The sequence below is a fragment of the Coloeus monedula genome, assembly GCF_965178545.1.
Source record: "Coloeus monedula genome assembly, chromosome: 1".
In the NCBI taxonomy this organism is placed as follows: Eukaryota; Metazoa; Chordata; class Aves; order Passeriformes; family Corvidae; genus Coloeus; species Coloeus monedula.
The window spans coordinates 38020688-38046178 of NC_138781.1; the positions used below are offsets into that span (position 1 = coordinate 38020688).

The window sequence follows — 25491 nt, forward strand, 5'->3', positions numbered from 1 at the left end:
ATGGGGCCTGGCAGGATGCATCCAGGAGTGCTGAGAGAGCTGGCAGACACCATAGCTAAGCTGCTCACAATCTTTGAAAGGTCATGGAGTAAAGGAGAGGTGCCTAAAGGCTGGAAGAAAGCAAATGTCACCCTGGTCTTCCAAAAGGGCAAGAAGGAGGACCCAGGGAACTACCAGCTAGTCAGCCTCACCTCGATCCCTGGAAAGGTGATGGAGCGCCCAATTCCGGAGGCCATCACTATCCACATGGATGACAAGAAGCTGATCAGGAGTAGTCAGCATGGATTCACTGAAGGTAAATCATGCTTAACCAACCTGACTGCTTTCTATAGTGAAACAACTACCTGGGAGGATGAGGGGAGAGCAGCAGTTATTGTCTACCTTGACTTTAACAAGGCTTCCAACACTTGTCTCTACAACATACTCAAAGACAAACTCACGAAGAGTGGACTGGATGAGTGGACAGTGGTGTGGATTGAGAACAGGCTAAACCAGAGGGTCATTATCAGTGGTATGGGGTCTGATTTGAGGTATATCACTACTGGTATTCCCCAAGGTTCAATACTGGGCCCAGTACTGTTTAACTTGCTCGTCAATGACTTGGATGAAGGGGCAGACGCCTCCCCAGCAACATCACTGATGATACAAAGGTGATAGATGTGGCCGATACCCCAGAGGGCTGTGCAGCCCTTCAGAAGGACCTCAACAGGTTGGAGAGACAGGCAGAGAAGAACATTCTGAAATTCAACAAAGGCAAGTGCAGGGTCCTGCATCTGGGGAAGAATAACCAGCACAGGCTGAAAAGCAGCACTGAGAAGATGGAGCTGGGGGTCCTGGAGGACAAAAAGCTGTCCATGAGCCAGAAGTGTGTCCTAGGGCCAAGGAGGCCAATGGTCTCCTGGGGCGCATTAGGAAAAGCATTACCAGCAGAGCAAGGGTGGTGATCCTGCCCCTCTACTCAGCCCTGGTGAAGCCACATCTGAAGTGATGTGTTCACTCCTGGGCTTCTCAGTACAAGATAGACATGGAGCTCCTGGACAGGGTCCAGAGGAAGGCAGCAAAGATGATTTAAGGGACTGAAGCATCTCCCTTATGAGGAACTGCTGAGGGAGTTGGGCCTGTTCAGCCTCGAGAAGAGATGACTGACAGGGGACCTCATCAATGTCTATAAATATCTGAAGGGAGGGTGCCAAGAGGATGAAGCCAGGCTCTTCTTGGTGATGCCAAGCAGTAGGAAAAGAGGCAATGGGCATGATGCACAAAATGTTTCATCTGAATGTGAGGAAGAACATTTTTACTGTGCAGGTGACCACACAGATTGCCCAATATTTTTTAAAGTCTTTATTAACGACCCAGACAATGGGGCAGAGTGCACCTTCAGCAAGTTTGCTGATGATTAAGAACTGAGAGGAGGGCCTGATGCACCAGATGGATGGGTTGCCATTCAGAGGCACCTGGACTGACTGGAGAAATTGCCCAACAGAAGTCCCTTGAAGTTCAACAAAGGAAAGCACAGAAGTCCCACAACTGGGAAGCCATAACCCTACACATCAGTCTGGGCTGGAGGCTAAGCGTCTGGAAAGCAGCTTTGTGAAGAAGGACCTAAGACCCTAGAGGGCACCATTTGAAAAATAAGCCAGCAGTGTATATAAATACCTGATGAGGTCAGGGAATAGAAAATACAGAGACTCTTTTCATTGGTGCCCAGTGACAGGAAAAGGCACAACAGCCAGAAACTGAAATACAGGACATTGGACACTGAAACACAAGAAAAACTTCTTTGTTTTCTTTAAGGGTGATCAAACCATAGAATGGGTTGCCCAGCAAAAGGTTGTGAAGATAGTTAAAACTCAACTGAAAAAGATACTCAGCAAACTGCTCAGGCTAACTCTGCTCTGACCTGTAGGGGCAGCCTTGTCAATATTCAGACATCCATAATGACGTCCCTTCACAGAACCTCAAAAATTCTGTGATCCTCTGGTATTTTGGCTGCCAAACTCCTAAATATCTTTCTAAACTTTTCCATGTCATGCCATCTACCTCTTCCTCCTGTAAAGTTTACCCTGACTTACCACACTACTTCTGATTGCTTTCTCTCTCCTGCCTTCACTTTTATGCCCAAGATCTTGCCTGAATGACTGTTCTCTCCCACTCCAACTGCTCTCAATTTCGTAATTATCCCAGTTGCACAGAAATTGCTATTTCAGGAGCGAGTTTCATCTGCTGACCAGAAATATCCTACCACTTCTTAGACAAAAAGAAAAAAAAAAGAATTGTAAAGGGGTAATGAAACAAAATCTTTTTTCCACAGAAGAATTTTCATATGCATCAGTGAAGGAAAAATAAGGAGAACTTATGCTTTCTCCAATGCTGTTACCCACACATGTTCAGTATCTGTAAAAAACCCAACCCTCTTCCTTTTCCTTCTAATCCATCCCTCAGTGTTTTCCTTTCTTGTGATGCCTTTATCACTTGAACATGTTTATGCTACCACTCCTTTAAACACCTACCTGTTACATTTATGGTGTCTATTCCTTAAGTTGTCTCTCATCTTATGTGAAACTGTAAGCTTTTTAGGACAGGCACCAGTACTTTGTTCCCTGACAGCACAGGGGTCTCTCAGCTGTTAAGACTGTACTAGTGATAGATGATCTTGTCTGTGCCTTGGCCCAGATCCACACTTTTTCTTCTTATCACATTTTTGTCTGTTTTTAAGAGCCATTCACTGCATTTAAGTACACAGGATTCAAGGCACAGCGTATAACAGTCAAAAGCAACATTAAAGACTTTGCCATAGAGACGCCTCCTAATGACATGTTTTTTCCCCTTTGAAAGGTCTGTTCCTTCTTTTCCATTGATACCAAATGATCTAACTCATTCTGAATTCTCTGATGAATAAATAAATAAATAAAAAGCAGCCCAAATCTTCAAGACTTAATTTGTGATAATGTGGTCATGGAGTGTCCTGCTTAACTTCACATAGCTTTGGACAAGATTAATATATATGCATATGCAACAACTAGAGGGACATCATATAAATATGGAGATTTCCAAAAATCCTAATGTAGGGCAATGACTTTACTGGACAGGTATTTTAATTAGGATGATGGAATACACTCTATCTAAACATATTTTGACAAGTGCTCTAAAGTATCAGTCCTTACAGCTGAAGATGCGAAGCAGCTTTTTGAAGAAAATATACCTTTTCAGAAAGTAGGAACAATTTTCAAAGCTATCAAAGATGTTTAACAATTTAATATCAGGGAATATGTATGCACGTGTGTTTATATATAGCAAAAATATGCATTTTTATTGTCACATCTGAATCAGAGAATAAAGAAATATTGAAATCTGGTTTGTATAATGCCATAAAGTAGGCTTCTCCTTGTAATGCTCATGTTTTCTATTCTTTCCTGACTACCCGTGTAATACAATAATTGGCAAATACAGATGAAAGAAGTGTGTTAAATACTAGAATGATAACAAAGTTCTTATATCTTGAGAATGACATTGCCATTACATGACTGCCAACATAACTCTTCATGGTATTTTATTGCCCCAAAGATTTTTCAAGTTCAAGCCTTCTAATAATCCTGAAAGTTTGTTTAAAGGGGAAAAAAAATAGCGACTTTCACAGAACGAGCAAAATAACCCCATATTTTTTGTTTTCTCCTTTACACATAATTTAAACACCAGAAATCAAGTGTAAGAGGTTTTAAAGAGTTAGCTTATATTGTGAGTTGCACAGTGTCAGTAACACATGCTGGCACCACATCTAACAAGATAGTTCCAGAATAAGCAACATAACAAATTGCTGCTTTAGCCCTTGAATCAGTTTGTATATCATGTGATCTTTTTCATAATCCTTATTGCATAGCACTGCAGATTTCCTGGTGACATTTTGCTTACTGTAGCTGCTAAGGGTACACAGAACCTGTGATCTGAAGTCCTGACCAATGTGCTGTGACTGATGTGTAATTCACCATTTAACCACTGCTGTAGATGATATATAAGAAGTGATATGTACATGACCCTGTCCTCAGTGTATTTGGGATCAACTATTAATCTTCAGCAGACAGCTTTAAAACACTGTAGAAAAATCTTTTGCTCCAAATGATCACAAGTACCTGGACTTAGTAACTTTCTTCTAGTTATGAAAGACTAATTTATGAATTATATTCATTAGTACAACTGTTCCCTAAGAACTGTATATTACTATCAGGATGTTTGACTTTTACAGTGATAGTTTCCAAATGTAGAAACTCACACAGTGCAGTATATTCTGGCACTCAGAATCATTTTGCCCATAAAAGTTTTATCGAGCAAATATAAGACATAAGAACAACTAGAAGGGAAATAAAATCCAATTTATGACATTTTTGACTTGTCACAGTAGACAGAAAATTTCATCCTTTTGGCTACCCAAAATTTTTTTCCCTCACCACGTATACATGCTTGACAAAGGATAATTTACACCAAGGATTTTATTCTGTTGCCAGTCACATCCATGCTGACCTCTAATAACTGCAGCTGGATAGAACTGCCTGCCTTACTTTGAATGCCCCTGGTTGAACAGGGCTTTTGGCAGCAGTTGAACATGGCTCTCAATATTTTAGGAAATTGGAAGATTTTTGGTTGCTTGTCAATTAACATCAATACGTGTCTTTTAGAACCCCATTAAGGTCAGTATTTCTAACATAGAATAAATATATGTATACATACACATACACATATGTTTACACACATTCTATGAAATTAATCCAGGAGTTCGCAGACACTACGTAAAGCAGAAGAAACTCCTGCACAGGCCATTGCTTAAGTGTGCAACTGGATTTCTGATATTTTCTTACTTATGCTCATACAAAAACAGATTTGGACTACTGACCTTGGATACAGGACAGTTCATATATCTTCTCAGGGATCTAATTCAAAGCTTGATAGAAAAACTCAGATTGGTTTTAAAGCACATTGGAAAATCCTTCAAACTTACACAGCATAAGATAAAAGCTTTTGAATAATACAGTTTAAAGTTTTAAAAAATCTTTCTTTTCTTCAGTTATTGTCTTCAACCACTAGATCATATTTGGTAAACAATAAATCACTCTTTTCACACAACAGTCTCCTTCCTGTTCTAAATATCTCAACAGATAATAGCATAAGAAACTTTTAAAGCTATTTGTATATTTAGAAACACAAATTTTCCCAAATAACTTTTGACATTGTTCCTATTTTCCCACACTTAATTTCTTTCATCACACAAAAACCTCAGAATATTTTCTTTTTCTTTTTCTTTCTTGTGGTAAAAAAGACAAAAAAAATGTAGCAAATATTCCTTAAAGTCATCCCATTATAATTAGGTTATAAATTTCCATAAAAAAATATGCTGTCAATAATAATGAGTTATAACTAAGATAAACATATTTATAGAGAGAGATGGACATAGAGGTATCTGTCTATAACAAATATAGTGAAGATGTATCTTCAACAAAGTACTACACATGCCTGCAAGGTACTTTTCTGTTATGTTATAGTTGGTTAGTGCACATCTATTTACAATGCTAAACTTACTGGATCAGAATTGTTTCCAAATGACCAGTTTTCAGCATCAGTAGGTAGGTCTCTGATGTTTCACAGCTTTAGCTTTTTTTTTTTTTTTTTTTTTTGTTGGTTATTTTTGCCTTGCTTGGGGAATGGGACTGGTTATGCCTAAATATGGAAACTGTATCCCTTTGTGCACAAGAGCAGTCAAACTTTGTGAGACACCAAACTACCTCTCAGGTACCTTACAACCTTCCTTTGAAATTTCCAACAACAGCTGCATATTTAAAATGCAATCTCAACCAAATCCTGTTGACTTTACAAATACATAGATTTTATTTGCAAAGGAGTAACTTTTACCCACACAACAATTTAAGCGCTATTATTTCAGTATGAAGACTCATTTAAGCAGAATAATTGGCATCAATAGCACTTACCTGATTATGTGGAAGAGAGGTTATACAGCTCTTTTCCAATTCAAAACCATGCAATAGCCATTTTAAAAAAATAATGCAATGTTTGAAATTTATGAAAATTAGGTTTTTACTGAAAATGCTTTTAAAGAGGCTTCTAGACACAAATAGTGGAATTTGTTACACTGTGCTTAAAAGAAATGTGCCATATATAATTATTGATAGAGAGATAGTGCATAGAGACCAGGCCGTTAGATCAGTTGATATGTTAATCAAGTAATGAGTATTGCATTCCATCGCAAAAAGAATGTCAAGCCTCTTTTCACTAGGAGAAATTGGCTACATGACTGTCAGACTCTCACCAGCCTACTGAAGGGACTTAAAGAAAGCAATATCACACAGAAAGATGGATCGAGCATGAATCAATGTGGCAAGCACATAACCAAACAGACATGGAATTAAACGAGAAAAATAAAACTACGAACCAAACCAAAACCAAACCAAACGGAACCAACAAAGATTGTCGCTTAACCTGTTTTGTCAGAGCTGGTATTGATGGTATTGGTAGTGATGGAAGTGAAGGCAGTCTTTGCGCTGTCCTTGGTAGTAACAGATTTCTGCTTATTTTTCATGGCTTCCAGTGCTTTGAGCTTCTTGGCATGTTTAGTGCCTTTGTAGTGGGCCGCAGCCTGGCTCTACAAAGGAGAACAAAATGAACCATGCAATCAGGCTCATTTCTAAACTGGCATTCTCTGTATTAGTACAAATACAGACTACCTTTCAATAATGGGTACCACTTACATTATCCGAGTAGTGACCAAACAGAAAACTAGAATTAGAATGATGCTTGAAAAACAATGGAAAAATACTAGAGCAATGCAATTCAATAAATACAGTGTATTACTGTATAACAGTAGATTACTTTCAGACCAAAATTAGGTTGTTTTAGTCTACCTTGCTACCATGAGTTTTTCTATTAAGATTTATGTTACTTTCACATGAAAAAAAATAATTCTCAGGCAACAGGGAGGATGGTACTCTCCTCCCAGCAGCTTTGTACTTTTCCAGTTTCTATTTCAAACTAGAATTTTTGTCAAAGCTTTCTTCAAAGAACAGTTTACTACTAATAGTGGTATCAGCAACTTCTCAGCAAAGACTGAAAGTAAAAAACAAATCAAAAATACCCAGCCCAAAACTAAAGCCCAAACAAAAGAAAGCAAAATATAAAACACAGCTTCAAAGCCCATCACCAAAGACTTAACTGAATGTGAGGCAGAAATGCAATTATCTGGCTTTCTAAAAAAAAAAAAAAAAAAATTTTAAAAAAAAGAGGATTACTTTTGTCCACCTGCTACAAAAGGTAGTGTTTGAAATTCAAAGCCAGGAGCATCCTTTCAAAGGAGAAAGCTCCCACAAATCCTGTCACAGTCCCAAATATATTTTGGCTACTTCATATCTTTAAGCTAAAATAGATTTGTATATGTGCTGCTATTAAAATTCATGCATTACACTGAAAATAACTTTATTATTTCAAGAGTTATTATCAAATTTTTTCATTTACTATATGTGCAAGTATATTTTAAGAAAAGTATTTGAACTATTAGATTAAACCTTATACAAAAACCACTAGAATTTGGATGAATATTCAGAGTTTATTTCTTCCCTAATTATTTAAAGTTTTATAAGAAAGATAGTCTTTCAGTTGATAAGTTAACAACATGAAAAATTGTTTATATCTTTACTTTTGAAGTTCAAACTTCATGGTAAGTAACTCCTTTATTACTTGAAAGGGAAGTTAAGACTTAAGAAATGTAATGAAAATTTAGCTACTAGAGAATTGAAAAAAATTAAAAGCCACAATTCTGGGTCAGCTCAAGGACCCATAAAGGTCAATATCTTCTTTTTCGAAAACATTAAACAATAGAAAATACTTAGAACATAAAGGAAGGTAAATGCTTTCTACTGTGAAATCAAAAGAATAAAAACATATATGGAATTTAGTGGCTACAAAATTAAAATTATCAAAAAGGGATAAAAAGACACAGTCATTTCAATCTCTAAGCTGCTCATGCAGGTAGAAGAATCCTGCATTATCTGGCATTTCTTTGGCATTAGACCATTATTTAATGCTATTTGATGTGCTGAATTTTGGGGGAGAGGAGTTCTAGTGACCATCACCGTAAGGAAGCATATTATTTCTGAGAATTATGACTTATAGCTTACATGAAAAGTCTTGGTTCCTTCCAGATGCCTGAGATTTGAGAAGTGTAAGGTGAGTAGGAAAGAAGTGAGAGACCTTGTCTAAAACCAATTAACAATATATGTGTAGGTGTATATATGCATAGATATATACCCACACATACACTCTTGTATATTGAGATGCATCATTCAGTTAGGTTGAAAAGCCAGTTTCTCTGTACCTAAAATAATGCAAATATTGTATTAGGTACCCTTATTGAAAGAACACTGGACAGTGAAGTTTTTAATTAGAAACAACTTGAACAGAAACAGCACAATCATGCACCTTTTACAATTCTCAACACATAACATTGAGACATACTGTAAGCCAAATACAAACAGTCAGAGGATGTTAATTATAATCAAACCAAAAGACCAGTGTTAAGTTACAATGACGCATTAAAAATGACAAAATACTGTACACCCTCATGTTGCTATCATGTCAGCTATTTTCAGAGTTTCTAGTCAAATTTAATCATCAGTCAGCTTCAGATTCTGACTGCACTTGTTTTCCCTAACTAATAGTATCACTAGTCAAACATCGAAACATAGTCATAACACGGTCCTTACTACAGAATTATGAATACTGATAGTAGTTTGATACACATCTCAACTTTCTTCACAGAACTGTTGGCAGAGAACCCCAAATTTAATTCTTCTGCACCCGTAGATCTCTCCAAATTCTCACAGTTATAGTTCCACAAAGCTCATCTCAAGTTGTATGTTGGATGCTGAAGGAATATACAATGAGGGCCTATATAGAAATTGGTGACCTTTTCATTGCTCTGAAATATATGAATGAAATTGCTCTAAAGTGGAAACACATTGCTCAAATTTACAGGTATGATGGCTGCTACACAGAGTTGTCCATAACTCACTTCCCACAGAGTGCTGACAGTTCACCCAGCCTCTACTTAAATAAGACTTTCAAGTCTTTTTACTTCAAAGTTTAAATCTCCTTCCTCTGTGGGGACATGAAGCCATCTGAGCTTGTTTCAATATAACTGTAGATGGCATGTTAATGGGAGTTCTATGTGAGAGCAAACAAATTTCTCCTAAGCATTTAACCAGCTCCAAATTAGATTATGCTGAACTTTTACAACTGAACTGGAACCCTAATTAAAAAGACAAAAAAAAGAAAAAAAAAAGAGGTCTGTCATTATCTTTTCTTGCAGGAGTAAGATGTAGGAAATGGAAAAATATCCATAAATACATTTTTCAGCAAAGCAACATAAAATATGGTACCTCACTGAATCATTTCTTGCAGCCATAAGAGGACCAAAACAATCCTCACTGCTTAAATGGCTTTTACTTGTAGCCTATAAAAATCGTTCCTAAGTAGTATTTACTTGTAGAATGAATACAAAACCAAGATAGATCATAAAATGTAATTATTCCCAACTTTCATGCTGAATTAAGCAATAATAGGAGAGAGCAGAAGAGTGAGAAACAAGTTAGACCTAGTTTTTGCTGCCAACCATGATGCTTAACTGAATGAAGAGGCTGAAAGGTAAGAAGGGTCTCCTTCTGGAACACCTCATAGTTCAACAGTTGCAAAACCCAAGCAGGTAATATATAAATGTTTTATACATGCTTTTATTACCTTATGAATCTGTGCTAAGAGAGGAGCAGAGCTTATATATATCTACACATTTAGTTTATATATATCTACATATTTATATACATCTACAGAAGCCAAAAGGAATCAAAGGAGAATTTCCCTTTCCATGTTTTATAAAGGGATACTGACTTTTTAAATTGGTCATTTTGGTAGAAGCCAGTTTCCTTTAGAAACAACTGATCTAAAATCAGATGTTCTCTCACTGGAAAAAAAAATCCCCACTACTACAGAACACTTCATAATCAGTTATCCTAAAAACTCTTTAATATTAAATTTAGTTTCTTTTTATGATTACAAAAGAATACTTTAGAAGAATACTTTAGGAAAGAGCTTACTTTCTTCCTTCATCATAGTTTTCATGTTTGATGCACAGAATTAGCCCTAGCACTGTGAAGACAAGTCACTGTCAGCTAACGTGTAACCAAGTCAGTGATGAAGCATCAGAAGTATGTCAAATATTGCTGGTGCAGTGTTATAGAGAACTTTAGGAAACTATATCCATTCTTAAAAAATATGTCCAATGTAAAAGTAAAAATTATTTTATTATTATTTATTATAATAATATATAGTTATGTAATATATAAAGAACATGAAATCTAATAATAAAATAATATAGCTAATATAATTATATAAATATACCATGTGACTATAATAATATTTATTACTATTTTGTGTCTAAGTTGAAAACTCAAGGATCCTTAAATAAATTCTGAGGGCCCTGATTCTGAAAATGACACGTAGACAAACTTTGGTCTGTGGGAACTACTTCAGTAAAGTGTCAAGATGTCTACTAGCAAATCACTTTTCAGTGTTATTTGTCACAACTTCCTGCCTATTTGATCAGTACAAGTCAATTTAAGCATCTCCTAATATTTTCTTCTGGTTCCATGTATCTGTGTTGAATAATCAGGGACCTTTCTATAACCTTGACAAATTGCTCAAATATAAAAATGATTTGTCTATAAAATCTGTCTAGATATTTATGTTTTAACCACAGAGACACAAACATACCATAAAAGAATAAAAATTCTATATGCAGATGTAAACAGAAAATAGAGCTATAGTGTAAAAACTCAGCTGTATTTTCTTTGCTTAAGTGCAGTATTGTACCACAATCACCATCAGGACATCATATTACCAAGCAAATTGAAATGTGTAAAATACACTGAGAGAGATGAAATGTTTTAAACAATCCAGACAGTATTCTCTTACAATTACAGTCAACATATCTACATGGAAGTCTTCAAAATAAGTTTGTCTGCCTCACTAATGTACTTCAGTGGATTCTTTGCCTTCTCACTTACGTTCTTTAGGCATTGGTCCAACAAAAACATTGCATTTAATTTTTGCACTGAGACAAAAACCAGGTCTCGTCCTATTCTCAGAGAGTTTTTAACTTTGCAGCACTGCATCTTCTTTTTCATATCCCTCCTGATCCACATCATATTACCCTTCTTCTTAGAGATTGTTTTCCTGCCTTAATCATTCCCTCTAGGCAATGCCTTCATAATGAAAGCCAGTTCAAATAAAAGAAACTTTTTGCAAAAGGTGTAGTGAATATGTTCCACTGATTCTTCCTCACAAAATTAAATTCAAATATCTTGCATTATGTCTTTCTCATTTCACAATGCATTATGAAAGATGTTCATTGTGGACAGTGCTCTCCTCCATGCTTTTATCTGGCCGATTAATAGCAAGGCTGCAGTTTGTCTGCACCCTAAGAAAGCACCAAACAAGGACTGAGAGTGCTGGAAAGTCTTTTCTGTCTGTCTGGGACTTCAAGAGATCATGCCATCTCTTTTCTTTTACCAGCTACTGGATGCTACCATCACCTCTGCTATTATTCCCAATACAATAGTAGTAATTTTGGCTAATACATCTGCAACTGATGTCAGGATTCTCCAGAAAAAAAAGCACTAAAACAACAAAAAAAATTAGATTCCGAGTTCGAACTAATACTGTCAGTGAGCTGGGCACACATGGAAAACAATAATACTTAACTGCATAAGCCAAGAAGGCTTCTGTGCTTGATGAAGTCAGGGAAATTGCTTGTGTGATGGCTATGCTACACATTATAATAATCTCTGAGTACAAATGTTTTCCTATAGTTGGGCCTTCAATAAGTATTTGAAAAATAATTTTACTGATGTCCTAAGCACACAAGAAAGTGATAAAATTCAAATGACCTTTTTATTGTTGGAACAAGCATGTCATTTTTTTCTAATGACTCCAAAGCCTGGCCAGCCAGTGATGACAGCACTGCCCAGGGAAGGTTGCAGTATGCAGCTGAGACATCTGTATTTTACTAGTTATGTGCTATTTACAAAACCAGAGCTGATCTCTATGGAACTTTTCCAGTAATTAAACTGGAGAAGTTTACAGTGAGAAAGTCTAACAGTCCTGAGATGCCCAACACTTGGTTCAGGCTAAAGCAGGGCTCTAACTGTGAGAAACAGCTAAAAAATTGTGTAGAGGATTGTGCAGTCTTTTTCATGGAGATGTTGTTACTCTATTTAGTAGGTAAGATTTTACTTGAGGCTATATTAAATTTTAAAAAATACTTTCTTACAAGGCCCTCTATTTTGTTTTCCCAGTGAGTGCACATGGGAAATTCAGGATTACACAAAAGTCCTGTGCTTCCTTTTTAGAAGACAGAAAATCTCCACGGACTTCAGCAGTTTCACAGACACTGTACAAGAAAGAAAAAATTACCTGTGCAAGCCTTTGCAGAATAGGAGATTGATTGAAAACATGTAAAGTAATTTTTAAAGATGATGTCAACATGATGACATGTCTCATATTGAACAAGTATCCCAGCTTCTGCCTGATATATACAAATTCAATCTGTAGTCAATTATGCTGCAGATAAACATTGCCTATCATTATTTCTACCTTCTGCTAAGCTTACCTTTATCTTCTGAGTTGTGTCACTTAAATTTTTTGTGCAGTCTATCACAACACATCTCTATAATCTAAGTACTTTATGCACTCAGATGTAATTGTGGTACTAAACACGAAGGATATGCGTAATATGACTTCTTTCAGATATGTTCTGAGATAAGGGGTTTGCCCCTTAAACTGTGATTAATCAATTTGCCCCTTTCCCTAGAACCAAATATACAGTAACAGGTCAAGTACCAAAAAGGTCTTTTCTGTAGAAAAAAACCAAAAATATTTCTCCCTTATTATGGCAGAATGAAATGTCCCAATATGTTATTTCCCTTGTATTTATCTTTCTATGGAAAGAAAACCTTTCTACCCCCTCTTCTCCTTCCTAAAGCATCTATTCCATATACCCATGAATGTACTCTGAGACTCACTGATCAGAGGGAATGGGTGCTTCCTGAGCTCACTAGCACCTTTGCATTAATAAAGCTGCTCTATCCCACTCCCTGTTTTTGGGCTTCTTCCAGAGCCATTGCTATAATGGTGAGAGACTGCACCTGGCAAGAGTCTGCATCACATTGTGAGAGATTGGCATCAACACCATTCTTATGGTAAAATCATCCATTGTATAGTAGAATCAATTTCATTTTCCTTATGGAAAGGAATACCATATTTTCATTATGGAAAGCAAAACTCCTTTTATCTTGGTCAGATGAAGAAGGTCAAAATTTTGTACTTAACATCACTTGTTCCACAGCACCGTATTTTTATGACCATGCATCTGTTTGTACTATAAACTGCCACTGAGTGTGACATTACCTGAAATGATTTAGGCAAGATACGAAAAATGCCTAGATATAACACTACATTCTGAGGTGACATACGCTGTGTCAAAATATATGTAGTGAAGGGAAGATAACTCAAGTAATCAATCACTTCCCATACCTGGCATTTTTCTTCTAAGGACACCAGTACTTCATGCAGCACAAAAATATTTTGTTACATGTTGAAATTCAAGAAACAGGCTGTTTGCTTTACCATCTATTTTATCCTTTTTATTGTTAAGACAGAGCAGTTTTAAGCTTATTTTGACAAGGTTATCAAGTTCTAGAATCTGGAATTTTACATATATTGTCTTCCAAAGCAATATAGTTGTTTAGAGGGGTGCTCTTTTGATGGGGAGATTGAAACATGGTCTTTTGAAAACTGGTATCATCAATAAAATTAACATTTAATCTCATCTTTACTGTATTAATTGGCAGCATCATTTATTTTCCCCATGGCAAATCTTATTATAGTCAGAGTTTCAAGAGAATATTAAACTCATTTGGTATTTTTTTCATTTAGATTAACCAAGTGATTAATCTCAGATTAATCTCAGAATGAAATACAAAAAAAGCTAATTGATACACACTGCTATGAGCTATGCATTTGATAAAGTAGCCATTAATTCAGCTTAGTAAACATAATATATGTGTTTCCAGTTTTGAATCTGGAATTGACATATTCCAAAGTGAGAACTTGAACAAATGATACAAGATACTGTAATTTTGTAGAAATGTACCCCAGCTTCCTTGCACTAGCAGTGGACACACCCACATATTTTTTATACATTGTGTTAATACTGTAAATGTAGTTCAATATTCAGGTTCTACACAAATGATGTTTACTTCAAAACAACAGATATTGTTGAATTTAAAATAAAATCATTTTTCTGCATAGTGTTGAAAAGTTCAGTCTTTTCTGGTGTTATCAAAGGAATGACAGTGGTAGATATGGAGCCAGCAGCTGTTTGAATCTGAGTTGGTTCACAACAGCTAATTGGAGTCAAGACTCTACAAATACACTTACCTGCCCAGAGACTCATCTAATTTAGAAACTTTTCACTGTCTGAGAAAAACCCACTTGATTCCCTCTGCATGCAGCTTGTGAACTTGTATCTAAAGAAAGTTGAGTAGGTGGGTTTAGAGTACCTTGTCTGAGTGTTTTCACCTGCTTTGTGTTGCCAAGGAAACTATTTCTGTCTGTTTACGTTCACAATAGCAATCTCATTGAATTCTGAATTTCTGATATTTTTTGACTGAAGCAAAGCATCATGGAAGAATAGTGGTGAGACAGAAAGATACGACAAGAAATTTAATGGAAAACAGGAAAAGCTTAAAAAGTACATGTTTAATTATTAATTCTGTATGATTTGAACTTTATATTTGAAATTACAAGCAAGTTAGTATGACTTCTACATACAAAATCATAAGAGAGAGTCCACAGAGTTACTGCAACTGTTCCCAAACACAGTCTTAATACTCTTATTGAAATCACTGTTTTTAATACTATAATTATTAGAAGCTTTTTAAATTTCAGATTTGTCTTCAGAAATATGTTGATTCAACTTTCTGATTCTTTCACTCAAATATACAGTTACACAGATTTTTCATTTTGGATTTTCAATTTATATTTCAATAATTATTTTAATGTAAACATTTCCAGTGTCCTTTAAATCAGCTCCTACCCATAAGCAGAAATTCAAAACCCACAATAAGAAACATAAATGCTCAAATTTCCTGATTACAGCCCTATTTTTTGTGAGCTTGACTGTAGTTAGGTGCTTCCCAGTTTAAATCTCCAGCCTTCTTATAGAAGGCTGTAAATATATGTAAAATATTATGTGAACTTTTCCACTGTGAAAAGTTTGCACAGATGCACAAAGACTGATAATTTAAGGATGGAAGAATTTATAGATTCTTTCATTCTCTTCAGATATCAAAAGCAACCCAAGCCTTCCATGTGCAGAAACAACCAAAGAGAGGCTATGTGTTTCCTTGGAATAAAAGAACTCTCAGCTCACTAGTTGTTCGCTTATTTAGACATACTTTGTATGTCTAAAAGAGTCCTATGCCAGTAATTTGCTTAAAAAGTCCCACATAGGTGTATCCACAGGACTTCTCTCTGTAGGCAGGAGTACACCTTAAATGAAAGAGAGGTAAAAGAAGTAAAATGAAAAAATGCTGCTACTTACTAGAAACAAAAGTAAATTGGTTTATGTAATGAATCAATATAAATACAACATAAATACCTAAGTGGAAATAAAAACTAGTGCCATACCAGGGAAGTAAATTTGCATTAAAAACTAGTTTTATCTAAACAATTAGCCAGGGAGAAAATATTTTGAGAAAAACAATCCAAATATCCAGAGGGAACAAAGGTTTATAAGGCCTAGGAACTTGAAGATTGGTCACTCTACAATACAGTTATATTTATTCCTTTACATATTTTTGTTTCTTTTCCTTGCTTTCAATCCCTCTTGGGTGATTCTGTGAACACATTCAGGGCCCCAGTGAAGTCCACAAGATACTGTGTATACCTTCAAGTTCACCAGCACACTTCTACCAACTATCACAGGGTCAGAGCCTTAGTACTTTGAATCACTGCCTTTACACATACCTAGAGCATACAGACCCGCTTGTGAGGCAAGTTAGTCATTAAATCAATTAATACGTTGGTTCTTAAAGTAATACATAATATGTGGATAGATCAAGTTGCTCCAAAAGTAGTGAAGGCTGAGAAATGGGGTTTACTTAATGAGACATGTAGGTTGCTGTACTATCATCAATATAGAAATGGCAATGATACCTTCCAAAGCTGACCAGTCAACATCTTTTACTCCTTAGCTGTTAGGTTCTATGTAGGAAGCCATGGTTAGGGATACTAAATAACACACAAAACTTAATGCGGTATTCTGACACCATTTACTGTTCACACTGCAGTTATGTTTTGTCTCCTTCCTACAAACCTTTCTACTTATCTGATATTACACTGAAATCTGAAAAACTGATTTTTTTCCCATTGACCAAAACCAAATACTTACTGAAGCTAAAAGAAACTGGCTGCAATCCTACGAACTTTACTGGATAAGAACAGTCCTTCTGAAATCAACAGGACATTTTAGATTTTGAAGTGTTACAAGACAAATGTCTTAGAAATGTTCTATATTTCTACACTGGCTTTAATGTTTCTCATCTCGTCTAGTCAAGCTCAGGTTAGCAGGTTCAAAACTGGAACAGCTATATGAAATCATAAGGTGCATAATGTAAAAAAAGATTAAACTGGACAGATATAAAAGCCCTGTCTGATTTTAAAACCTAAGACATTTGTTTGGGCAGAGATTACTTAAAGAGTGAAATTTCCAAATGGTACTGAAATGTAATGCTGAGACTCCAAAGTTTTTGGAGCAGGCAAATCTCACTGTATCTATTCACAAAATTAATTAACAAATTTATACTTATTAATTTGTTCTTTCTTGTTTTTATGTTGTTCTTCCTTTTGTTACGACAGGGCTAAGGAAAAGATAGCATGTCTTCCCTAGTCCCGAAAAAATTACTTTTGGAAAACTGATTTCTTTAGTAAAAAGCTGTAGATATTTCTGAATCTTCTTTGAACAAAATGGAAATAGGAATCTTTAACTTCATCTCCAATGATGAACTGAAACTCAGTTTACATCTGTGACAAGTCACTACTGTGACAATTACTATGCCTCACTGTGCTTTGCTGCACCCTAAATTTGTATGATGCAGAACACCATAAAGAAAACTTCTATCTAAATAAAGACAGAACTCTTAATAAGGAAATCCCATCGGTTTCTAAGCTGGTGGTGTACATTTGGAGTGTATGGACAGTTTGAACTGATTTGGGCACAATGAGCTTCAGGACGCTTTCTGGAGTTCAACCACCACTGAGTACAGATGAAGCAGCAATACGGGACAGCCATGGTTTTATGTTCATAGCTTTATAAGTTTTAAAACTGAGGCCTAAAAATTTTCTTTAACATGTTATGCTCAACACTAATATTAAATTGCATAACCAGTAGTTCTTTTTCCCTTGGGTATGTATTAACGACTTATTTTTTGCAGATAAGTGCACAAATATGATTACCTTTTGCAAATTGCTCCTTATTCTGTTACTGGTAATTTTTATAATTCTGCAGTGTAAACAGATGCTATTTTCCACTACATATTCAGCAGTAATGATCTAATTCAATGTGTTAAAAACAACAAAAGATCCTCAAGAATGAGCTATTTACTTCAATATTCCAACCTCCTTGGAAATCTGTGTTGAAATCACCCATGATAGGAAGTTAGCAAATTACTGTAGAAGCCCTGTTGCAAAAGAAGGATTTTAGCTCATTTATTCAAATGCCAGCTGTGTTGTTTACCTTCCTAACATGCATGTTCTCCATCATATTGATCCAAAAGTTATTTTTTGACCACAGCTAATATACTTCATTACATTTCCTGTAACAAAACAATATTTGGGCACGAGTTTTACAACTGCTTCAACATCCATGCTTATGAAATCATTATACACTAAAATCTAGAAACAATGAACCATGATATTTTCCTTGCCCTTTGGAAATTGCAAGGACCTCCTTGCTATGAAAGAGAGAAAAATAAAACCAAAACAGAAAGCAAACATGTTAAGTTTAGATCGTGTGGGTGAAATTCTGGCACCACTTAAGTCAACAGAAATGCTGACATTTATTTCACCCTGGACTGGAAATTGAAAGCAAGTGCAATACTCCATCTGGACACAGTGTGAGGAATTTAAAGATGGATGGACAGCCTTTGGCTAAGCCAACAAAACCAAATGGACATCACAGAAACACATCAGCTGAGAAAAAAAAGTTGCATTTTCACCACAGAACTGTGTCATAAGCAACTCGGAATATGCTAGACACCCTCACTATAGCATTTTTTTGAGTAACTGCATCATACTGGTTGGCTCTTTACACTAATATTCAGATGCTACTGGTATCTCAAGCATAAATACAAGCTAAAGAATAGTGAAAACTAAAAATTAAGAGTACCAGAACAACTTAACTCAAATGGAAATGACTGGGTTTGTTTTTCTGCTCTTTTTCACTAGGTTTTACTTAACACTGCTAGAGACAACCACGGGAATATTTTCCAATTTCTTTTATATTCCAGCAAACCTGTTTGAAGAAGATTATGTGTATTTATTTATTTATGTGTATTTATTTATTTATTTATTTATCTATAGTTACACACACAGCATGGGAAAGCTGCCATCTCACCAGAAGTATAATATTAGATGGAAAGCTTTCCAGTGTGGAGTACACTTGAGATACATATATATATCTCTCCAGCAAACATCCAGCTATAACAGACACAGTTTTGTCAGAGAGACATAATCCATTGTCCTTTTTCTAGTGGATTGCAAATAATTTGTTCAGAAGTTTATGGACAGATATAAAGATACAATGCGTATCAGAAGCACCACATAATGATATCTAGGGAATATAACATCAGAAGGCAGATAATCATTAGACTTCTCAGTCTCAACTGAATTTGTGAGACCATTTTTCCATTTTAGATAATTTCCTACTTTTGATCCTGGAGCTAGATTACATCTGAGTCCATCTCATAATAACAATACAAACAAAATGTAACAAAAAATAAACGGAATAACTCAATTTATCTCCCAAAGAATGTGCTTTATAGTATAAATAATGTCAAGAATGACTGTTATTCTGACATGAATGAATCTTAGATAGACCAAGAAAACAAGGACCCTACCTTGAAAAGACCTTAAGGGTGTGAGTTTAGACCATGGATTTGGAAGGGCAATACCCGACAGCAAACGTTGTTACTGTAAAAGCAAGGAACTGCGAGGTTCCTATGATCTACCAAATTGTGACAAATATTGCCAGTAAGTTATGTAAATCTGCCTGAGGCAAATTAACTTGCCTGAGACAAATCAACATTCCCAGGGCATCTTCCTGGCTTTCAGAGTTAATGGCTGGAACCATGCGCCTGTGCATGTCATTCTCCTCAGAGCCTGGTGAGGCCTCCACTCCCAGCTTTGGATGATGTGCCTCCGTGTGCCATCTCTCCCACCAACCACATCATAGAATTGGAATGGCTTGGGTTGTAAGGAATCTTAAAGATCTTCTATTTTCAACAGCCCTGACATGGCCAGGGACAATTTCCACTACACCAGATTATGCAAAGTCCCATCCAGCCTGGCCTTGAACACTTCCAGGGATGGGCCATCCACAACTTCTCTGTTCACGTGCTTTACCACCCTCGCAGTAAAGAATTTCTTTCTAGTATCTGATCTAAACTTGAGTTCTCTCAGTTTAAAGCCATCCTTCCTAGTCCTGTCCTTGTAAATAATCCCTTTCCAGCTCTCTTTAGGCACTGGAAGACTGCAATAAGATCATTGCAGAGCCTTCTCTTCTCCAGACTGAACAGCTCCAACTCTCTCAGCCTGTCTTCATTGGAGAGGTGCTCCAATCCTCTGGTCACTTTCATGGCCTCCTCTGGACTCCCTCACTCCAGCAAGTCCATGCCACTCTCCTGTTGGGGGTCCCAGAGCTGGACATAACACTCCAGGTGGGGTCTCACCAGAGTGAACAGAAAGGCAGAATCTCGACCAGTTGTCGGCCTGGGCTACAAATGTACATTAATAGGTCATGCTGAACTCCTCATCCACCAGTATCCCAATTTTTCTGCATCCTTCCCAGGCTACCTGTCCTTCCTTTTACTCTGTAGGCTTCCTTTCTGTGTTTTGCATTTCAAATACAAACTGTATATTACCTCCAGCTGAGAGGTTTAAGATGTATTAGCACCTTCAGGCCTACAGAAGATAACTCTAACAGGTTACTTTAGGCAGACAACTGGCCAGGAATATAATCAGGAGCTTTCAGGCTACGCCAAAGCATTGACTAGTCCAAATATGGTAGGAGGACAAGCTGTTCCTTGCGAACGATGGATTAAATCTATAGCCAAAGTGTTTATTCAGTCACATGCAAACATCTTTCAGTCAGTCAAACAGGTCTATGACTTCTACAGGTTCAGGAACATGGGTCTAAACTCCCCTGATATTTTATAGGAGAGACCCTCTACCTTCTTTATCTGATCAGACAGACCACATCACTGGCTCTGCATATTACCACAGGAGGCAGCAACAGAATTTAATCTCTATGTTTTCAGAAAACGTGCAGATGTGGCACTTGGGGACATGGTTTAGTTGGACTTGATGGTCTCTGAGGTATTTTCCAGAGATTTTTTTTTAATGATTCTAGGATTCTGTGATAATATGTCTGAATGTGTGGTTATCTACAGTGCAAGAATTTCAGAAAATGACTTGATATTAATGATAAAATCATCATCCTATGAATTTATCTTTTGGTGCTGATAAAAGAAAATTATGCTTCGCCCCCAGCCAAATGTCCTCAAGGGCCAACCCATCACTTACCCGTTATCACCCCTTATCACGTTGAAAATGCATGTTTGCACACACCAAAAGGAGCTTTCAGTGAAACACCAGGAGCCCCTGCCTTATCCTAAATGCAAAACATGTTCTATAAACAATGTACTGAAACAAAATGAGCCACTGTTACCCTCAGTGTTACTCAGCCAAGGAAAATCCTGCTTCATAGCCACAGTTTGTTGTGAATACAGGTACTCAATTAAAAATGCATATTTAGAATTGGTGGGACCTCTTTTTATAGAAAAAAGGAATCAGACCCGCTAAATACAGATTCTTATGACTGCAACAATCAGCTTCAATATTTGAATTATAATTCATAGTACAATTACTCTAAATTGCTACACCTTGTCACTGTGAATCAATCTCTTACTATTCATGCCAGGAGCAGCCATAACAAATCGCCAGCATGAGGACATCAGTGGCGGTGGTAGGAAAAGTAGGTAAAATTTGTTGGCCTTCACTTTCCAGTTCAGGGAACAGCAAAATCAATATCTTTTGGATACATGTAGAACTTCTGAGAAAGATAATATACAATCCTTGCAAATTTTAAAAATCCAGGTTTAAATCAGTTACCCATTTGAACTATTTTAGAACTGCTTCTCTCATTATTCCTTATGGCAAATACCAGAAAAAAGCTACCTGATAGACTTTAGTCACCTTAATTTTGGTACAGGTTTTAGTAGTGAGTGAGAAAAAAACTATTAATCAAGGCTGAATTTGGAGAAGATCTGAATCCTAAGTAACCCAAGCTGAAGAATGTCTGGATGACAAAAATCCTCTCAGCTGAAAAAAAGGGAAAAAGACTTGCACTGGCCTGGGTCATGTATTTCAATATTTGAAGATTATGTCTTCAAGCCTTTCTACGCTGTGGACTTGGACACACTTTCTTTGGGATGACTTCTTGGGTTTCAACCAATATCTTTATGATCATTCAGCATTAATAGTTCCTGGATGGCTCTAATCATTCTCCCACTTTACTCTGCCACCTGAAACTTTCCATTTCTCAAATCACCCCTTTCTATCACTATATCCCAAATGTTAATCATGAACTCTGACAGAATCAGAGTCTCCTTTTTGTCCATGTATCGGTGACCTGCTCTGCATCATCACACCTGTTACTCAATGCTGGTTTTTTATTTCTTCTCTTATATAGCTCCTTCTCCCTCTTGCATACCTTAGAACAACACACCTCAGTGTCTGGACCACAACCTTAGTTTTCTCAGTGCAGTCCCTCCTCCTCATAACTGCTGCTGCTGAATGTCACTGCACCCTGCTGCTTTCTTCTCCTGAATATCTGTTCTCTCCTTATTTCTTGCCTTTTTTTTTTTTTTTTGGTGGCAGCATCACCTCCAACAGCAATAATTTAGCACAGGAGAAGCTAATAAATCTGTAAAGATCACAAGCTTCTCTCTGTGTCTCATGCCATGGTGGCCTACCTTGCTAATAAGGCTGGTCTCACCAATCAGGTTGTGGGGCTCAGACTCTAGAAGAATAGCCAGATAATAATTTTTACTTATACATGGTGCTCATTTTCTTAGCTGTCCTGTGAAGGAAGTTTTATTCTTATAGCCTTTTCAAGCACTGAAGAGATACAGATTAGGCATGTCAAATAATTTTAGAATAAAAATCCTTGCCCCTGGAAATTACACAAAAGAAAGTACTGTTAAATGTATAAAAAAATCTTCATTCCTCCAGTGTCCAAAATGTTAATTATTTCTATATACTCCATGTTTTCTGACATCTTCAGACATTCTTACTCATTCATTGCTGCTTCCCAGAATGTGTTTACATTAGAAATTTACTTTATTACAACTGTTTATCACTACATATGACTCTGGTGTGAAAAACATGCTAGAGAATAAAATGAAGAATGACAGGTAACTTGTGGTGGGCTATTTGGTTAGAATTGTGTTAATGACAACCCATTAAAAATCTCTATTTAATAACAAAAAAATAATTTTCTATCCTGTCATTATAATAAGTGATGAGAATCTTTGAAAAGGTAATGTAGATCGATGTAAAATAAAAATTATGCCATATGCTCAGATTAATTACTAAACCATAAACATAAACAGATCGTCATTTTGGAAGAACAACTTCTATGCACGTGATGAAATTCTGTATTTGGCAAAAAAGGTATTCAAGCAGAAAGAATATAAGGAATGAGGCTCAGTGATTATTTGATTTGCAATTTATTGCTTTTATCATCAATTTAAATAGAAACAAAACATCTGAGAAAATATCCTATGGTTTTAAAATTACTGCATATACAACTGGCTTATAGGATTATGACATTTAGACAGGCTTTGTATCGATGTTTAGACTAAGGTGAGAGATAATAATGTTGCAGTGTCTGCAGCTAATGAAAACATAACACCTTCTATTGGGTGGCGTGGCTCACTGCAAAAAAGCAATATATCACTGTCCTGAAAATGACCAGCAGGAATAGGAAAATGAGCTATTGCTAATTAAACCCTTTATGTAAAAACATGATTGCTAATCAAATCTTTATTAGCCCACACTGTCACATTCTTTCTTCTTCATTTACACTTCATCCTGTAGTCCTTGAAGTATCAGATTTATACTTGTCTTAAAGGTTGTGGTTTTTTGGCATTGTGAAAGGACAAACTTGTGACAATGATTATTTAGAAAAGATACCTAAAATAAAAGACTGACCATAGGTGAAAAAATAATGGTACACTTAAACTACATATGATCATTCTGACAAGTAATTAAAAGTCATATTGAAGTTACTAGAAAAACAGAAAGTGTTTCCTCAAGCTGAAATTTCACCTTTCTTGTGACATCTGAAAATCACCTGTATTACAAGGAAAGAAAAGTGTTATACAGTAATGACCAAAATATAAGAAGAATCCCTTAAAGAATGCTTTAGTTTTTAATTATTTAATTGCTATGAAATATGCTATAAAACTTTCATATAAATTGAATACTGAAGATTAATATTACCTTAACCAAATATCTGATTAAAAGCCAACAAAAAAGCTTTTATAAAAATTCTGGACTAGCATATAGGAGTACTAGTGAAGTACCACATAACAATTCTATTTTTAATTTACATAGTTACAATTATTGCAATATTTGTATAATGAAAAAGAACATAAGATATTTGAAATAGAAAAGCATTCTTCTATCATGTAGGGAAAGATCAACTGAACTTCTTATTTTTGTCAAAGAAATAATAAAATCAAAGCAAGCATTGACAATTTCATTACTCTAAATGTAAATTAAAATACTTCAGACAAAAGGATTGAAGGCAAGTGATTCTCCCACCAAGGGATGATTTTCACTTGTCTCCAGGTGTAACATTATGTGCACTGATGGGCTGATCAACAGAACAGAACTTCTCCCCAGCTATAATCAGGAGTGATTGATGGTTAGGACAAAAAAGTTGATTATCATGACAAGTCCGCTGATGCAGAGAAAATAGGCTATGCTGGGGAAAGGATAAAACCTGTTCAGAGACTACCTTCTAAAATCTCCTTCCTAAGGAATAAAAAGAAACATTTATGCCCATCAAAAAATTGCTAACATAAATTAATTCAGTACATTTGCTATGCATCTATATCTAAAGTTATCCCACCACAATACAATGAGACCTGTCTAAATACGAAACAGAATAAAGCCTTGCATTTTTAAAATCATACTTTGAGATCACCTCATGAAACAATTATATATATGAAAGTACCTGTATGCTCTACCAGTAGACCATTACCTCAGTTTAAATACATGTTTTGAATTCATAATTCAGCTTTTAAGGGTCATGGGGGAGTTAGGTGTAAGTGCCATATTGAACTCTTTGCTGAAAAGAAGTCCCCTTTAGCCATTTAAAAACCTTGAAAGATTTCATTTTCAATTGAGCTTAAAAAAAAAAAATGCACAAGTGTGGGCAATACACCCTCAAAAGTATAGTTCAAATATGTGCTTTTTTTCTTCCAATATAAGGCTTTTAAAAGGACATTAGGTTGCACTTCCACTCCTTCAGAGGATAAGGCTCACAGCTGTTAGCTCTGGTGTAGTTAAGTACCCAGAATAGCACTATCTCCAGAGACTGTAAAAGACATGAGAGGAGGGATAAAAGAACTTGGGAGCTGAAAAAGTCAGGCCTGAAGGTTCTGAAGTGGAATTTGTTTACATCGGGGCAGTTGTGTTTAATAGCAACTCTTTCAAAAGGAAACCTCATATATGCTACAAGAAGAGGCTGCACAGATACAACGGAGAAGAATATATTACTGGTACAGAATGTATTACTGGTACTGTCTTTTCATCTTTGGGTTTTTTTATTTCCTTATCAGTGCCTAATAGAGTGAACCAGGAGTCACTGATTGGTAACTGGAAGCAGACAATGTTTTGACATTTTTACAGTGAAATCTGTTATCTGCCCCTACTATTAATAATCTAGAATCTCAGATTCTCTACTGTATGAATTCTTAAATAAATGTGCATGTAAGAACTTATAACAGACAAAAAAAAAAAAAAAAAAAGCTA

At 36.0% G+C, this 25491-nt stretch overlaps 1 protein-coding gene across 1 annotated transcript in view; it reads right to left on the bottom strand.

Moving 5' to 3' along the window:
• The window catches only part of ZNF385D (zinc finger protein 385D), a gene marked incomplete at both ends in the record, with an annotated part of 414505 nt that overhangs the window by 55479 nt on the left and 333535 nt on the right, over positions 1-25491 (bottom strand). The window contains one exon of the mRNA XM_082298863.1: positions 6484-6646. Coding sequence (XP_082154989.1) covers positions 6484-6646 — 163 coding nt within the window. The remainder of the gene's footprint in view (positions 1-6483; positions 6647-25491) is intronic.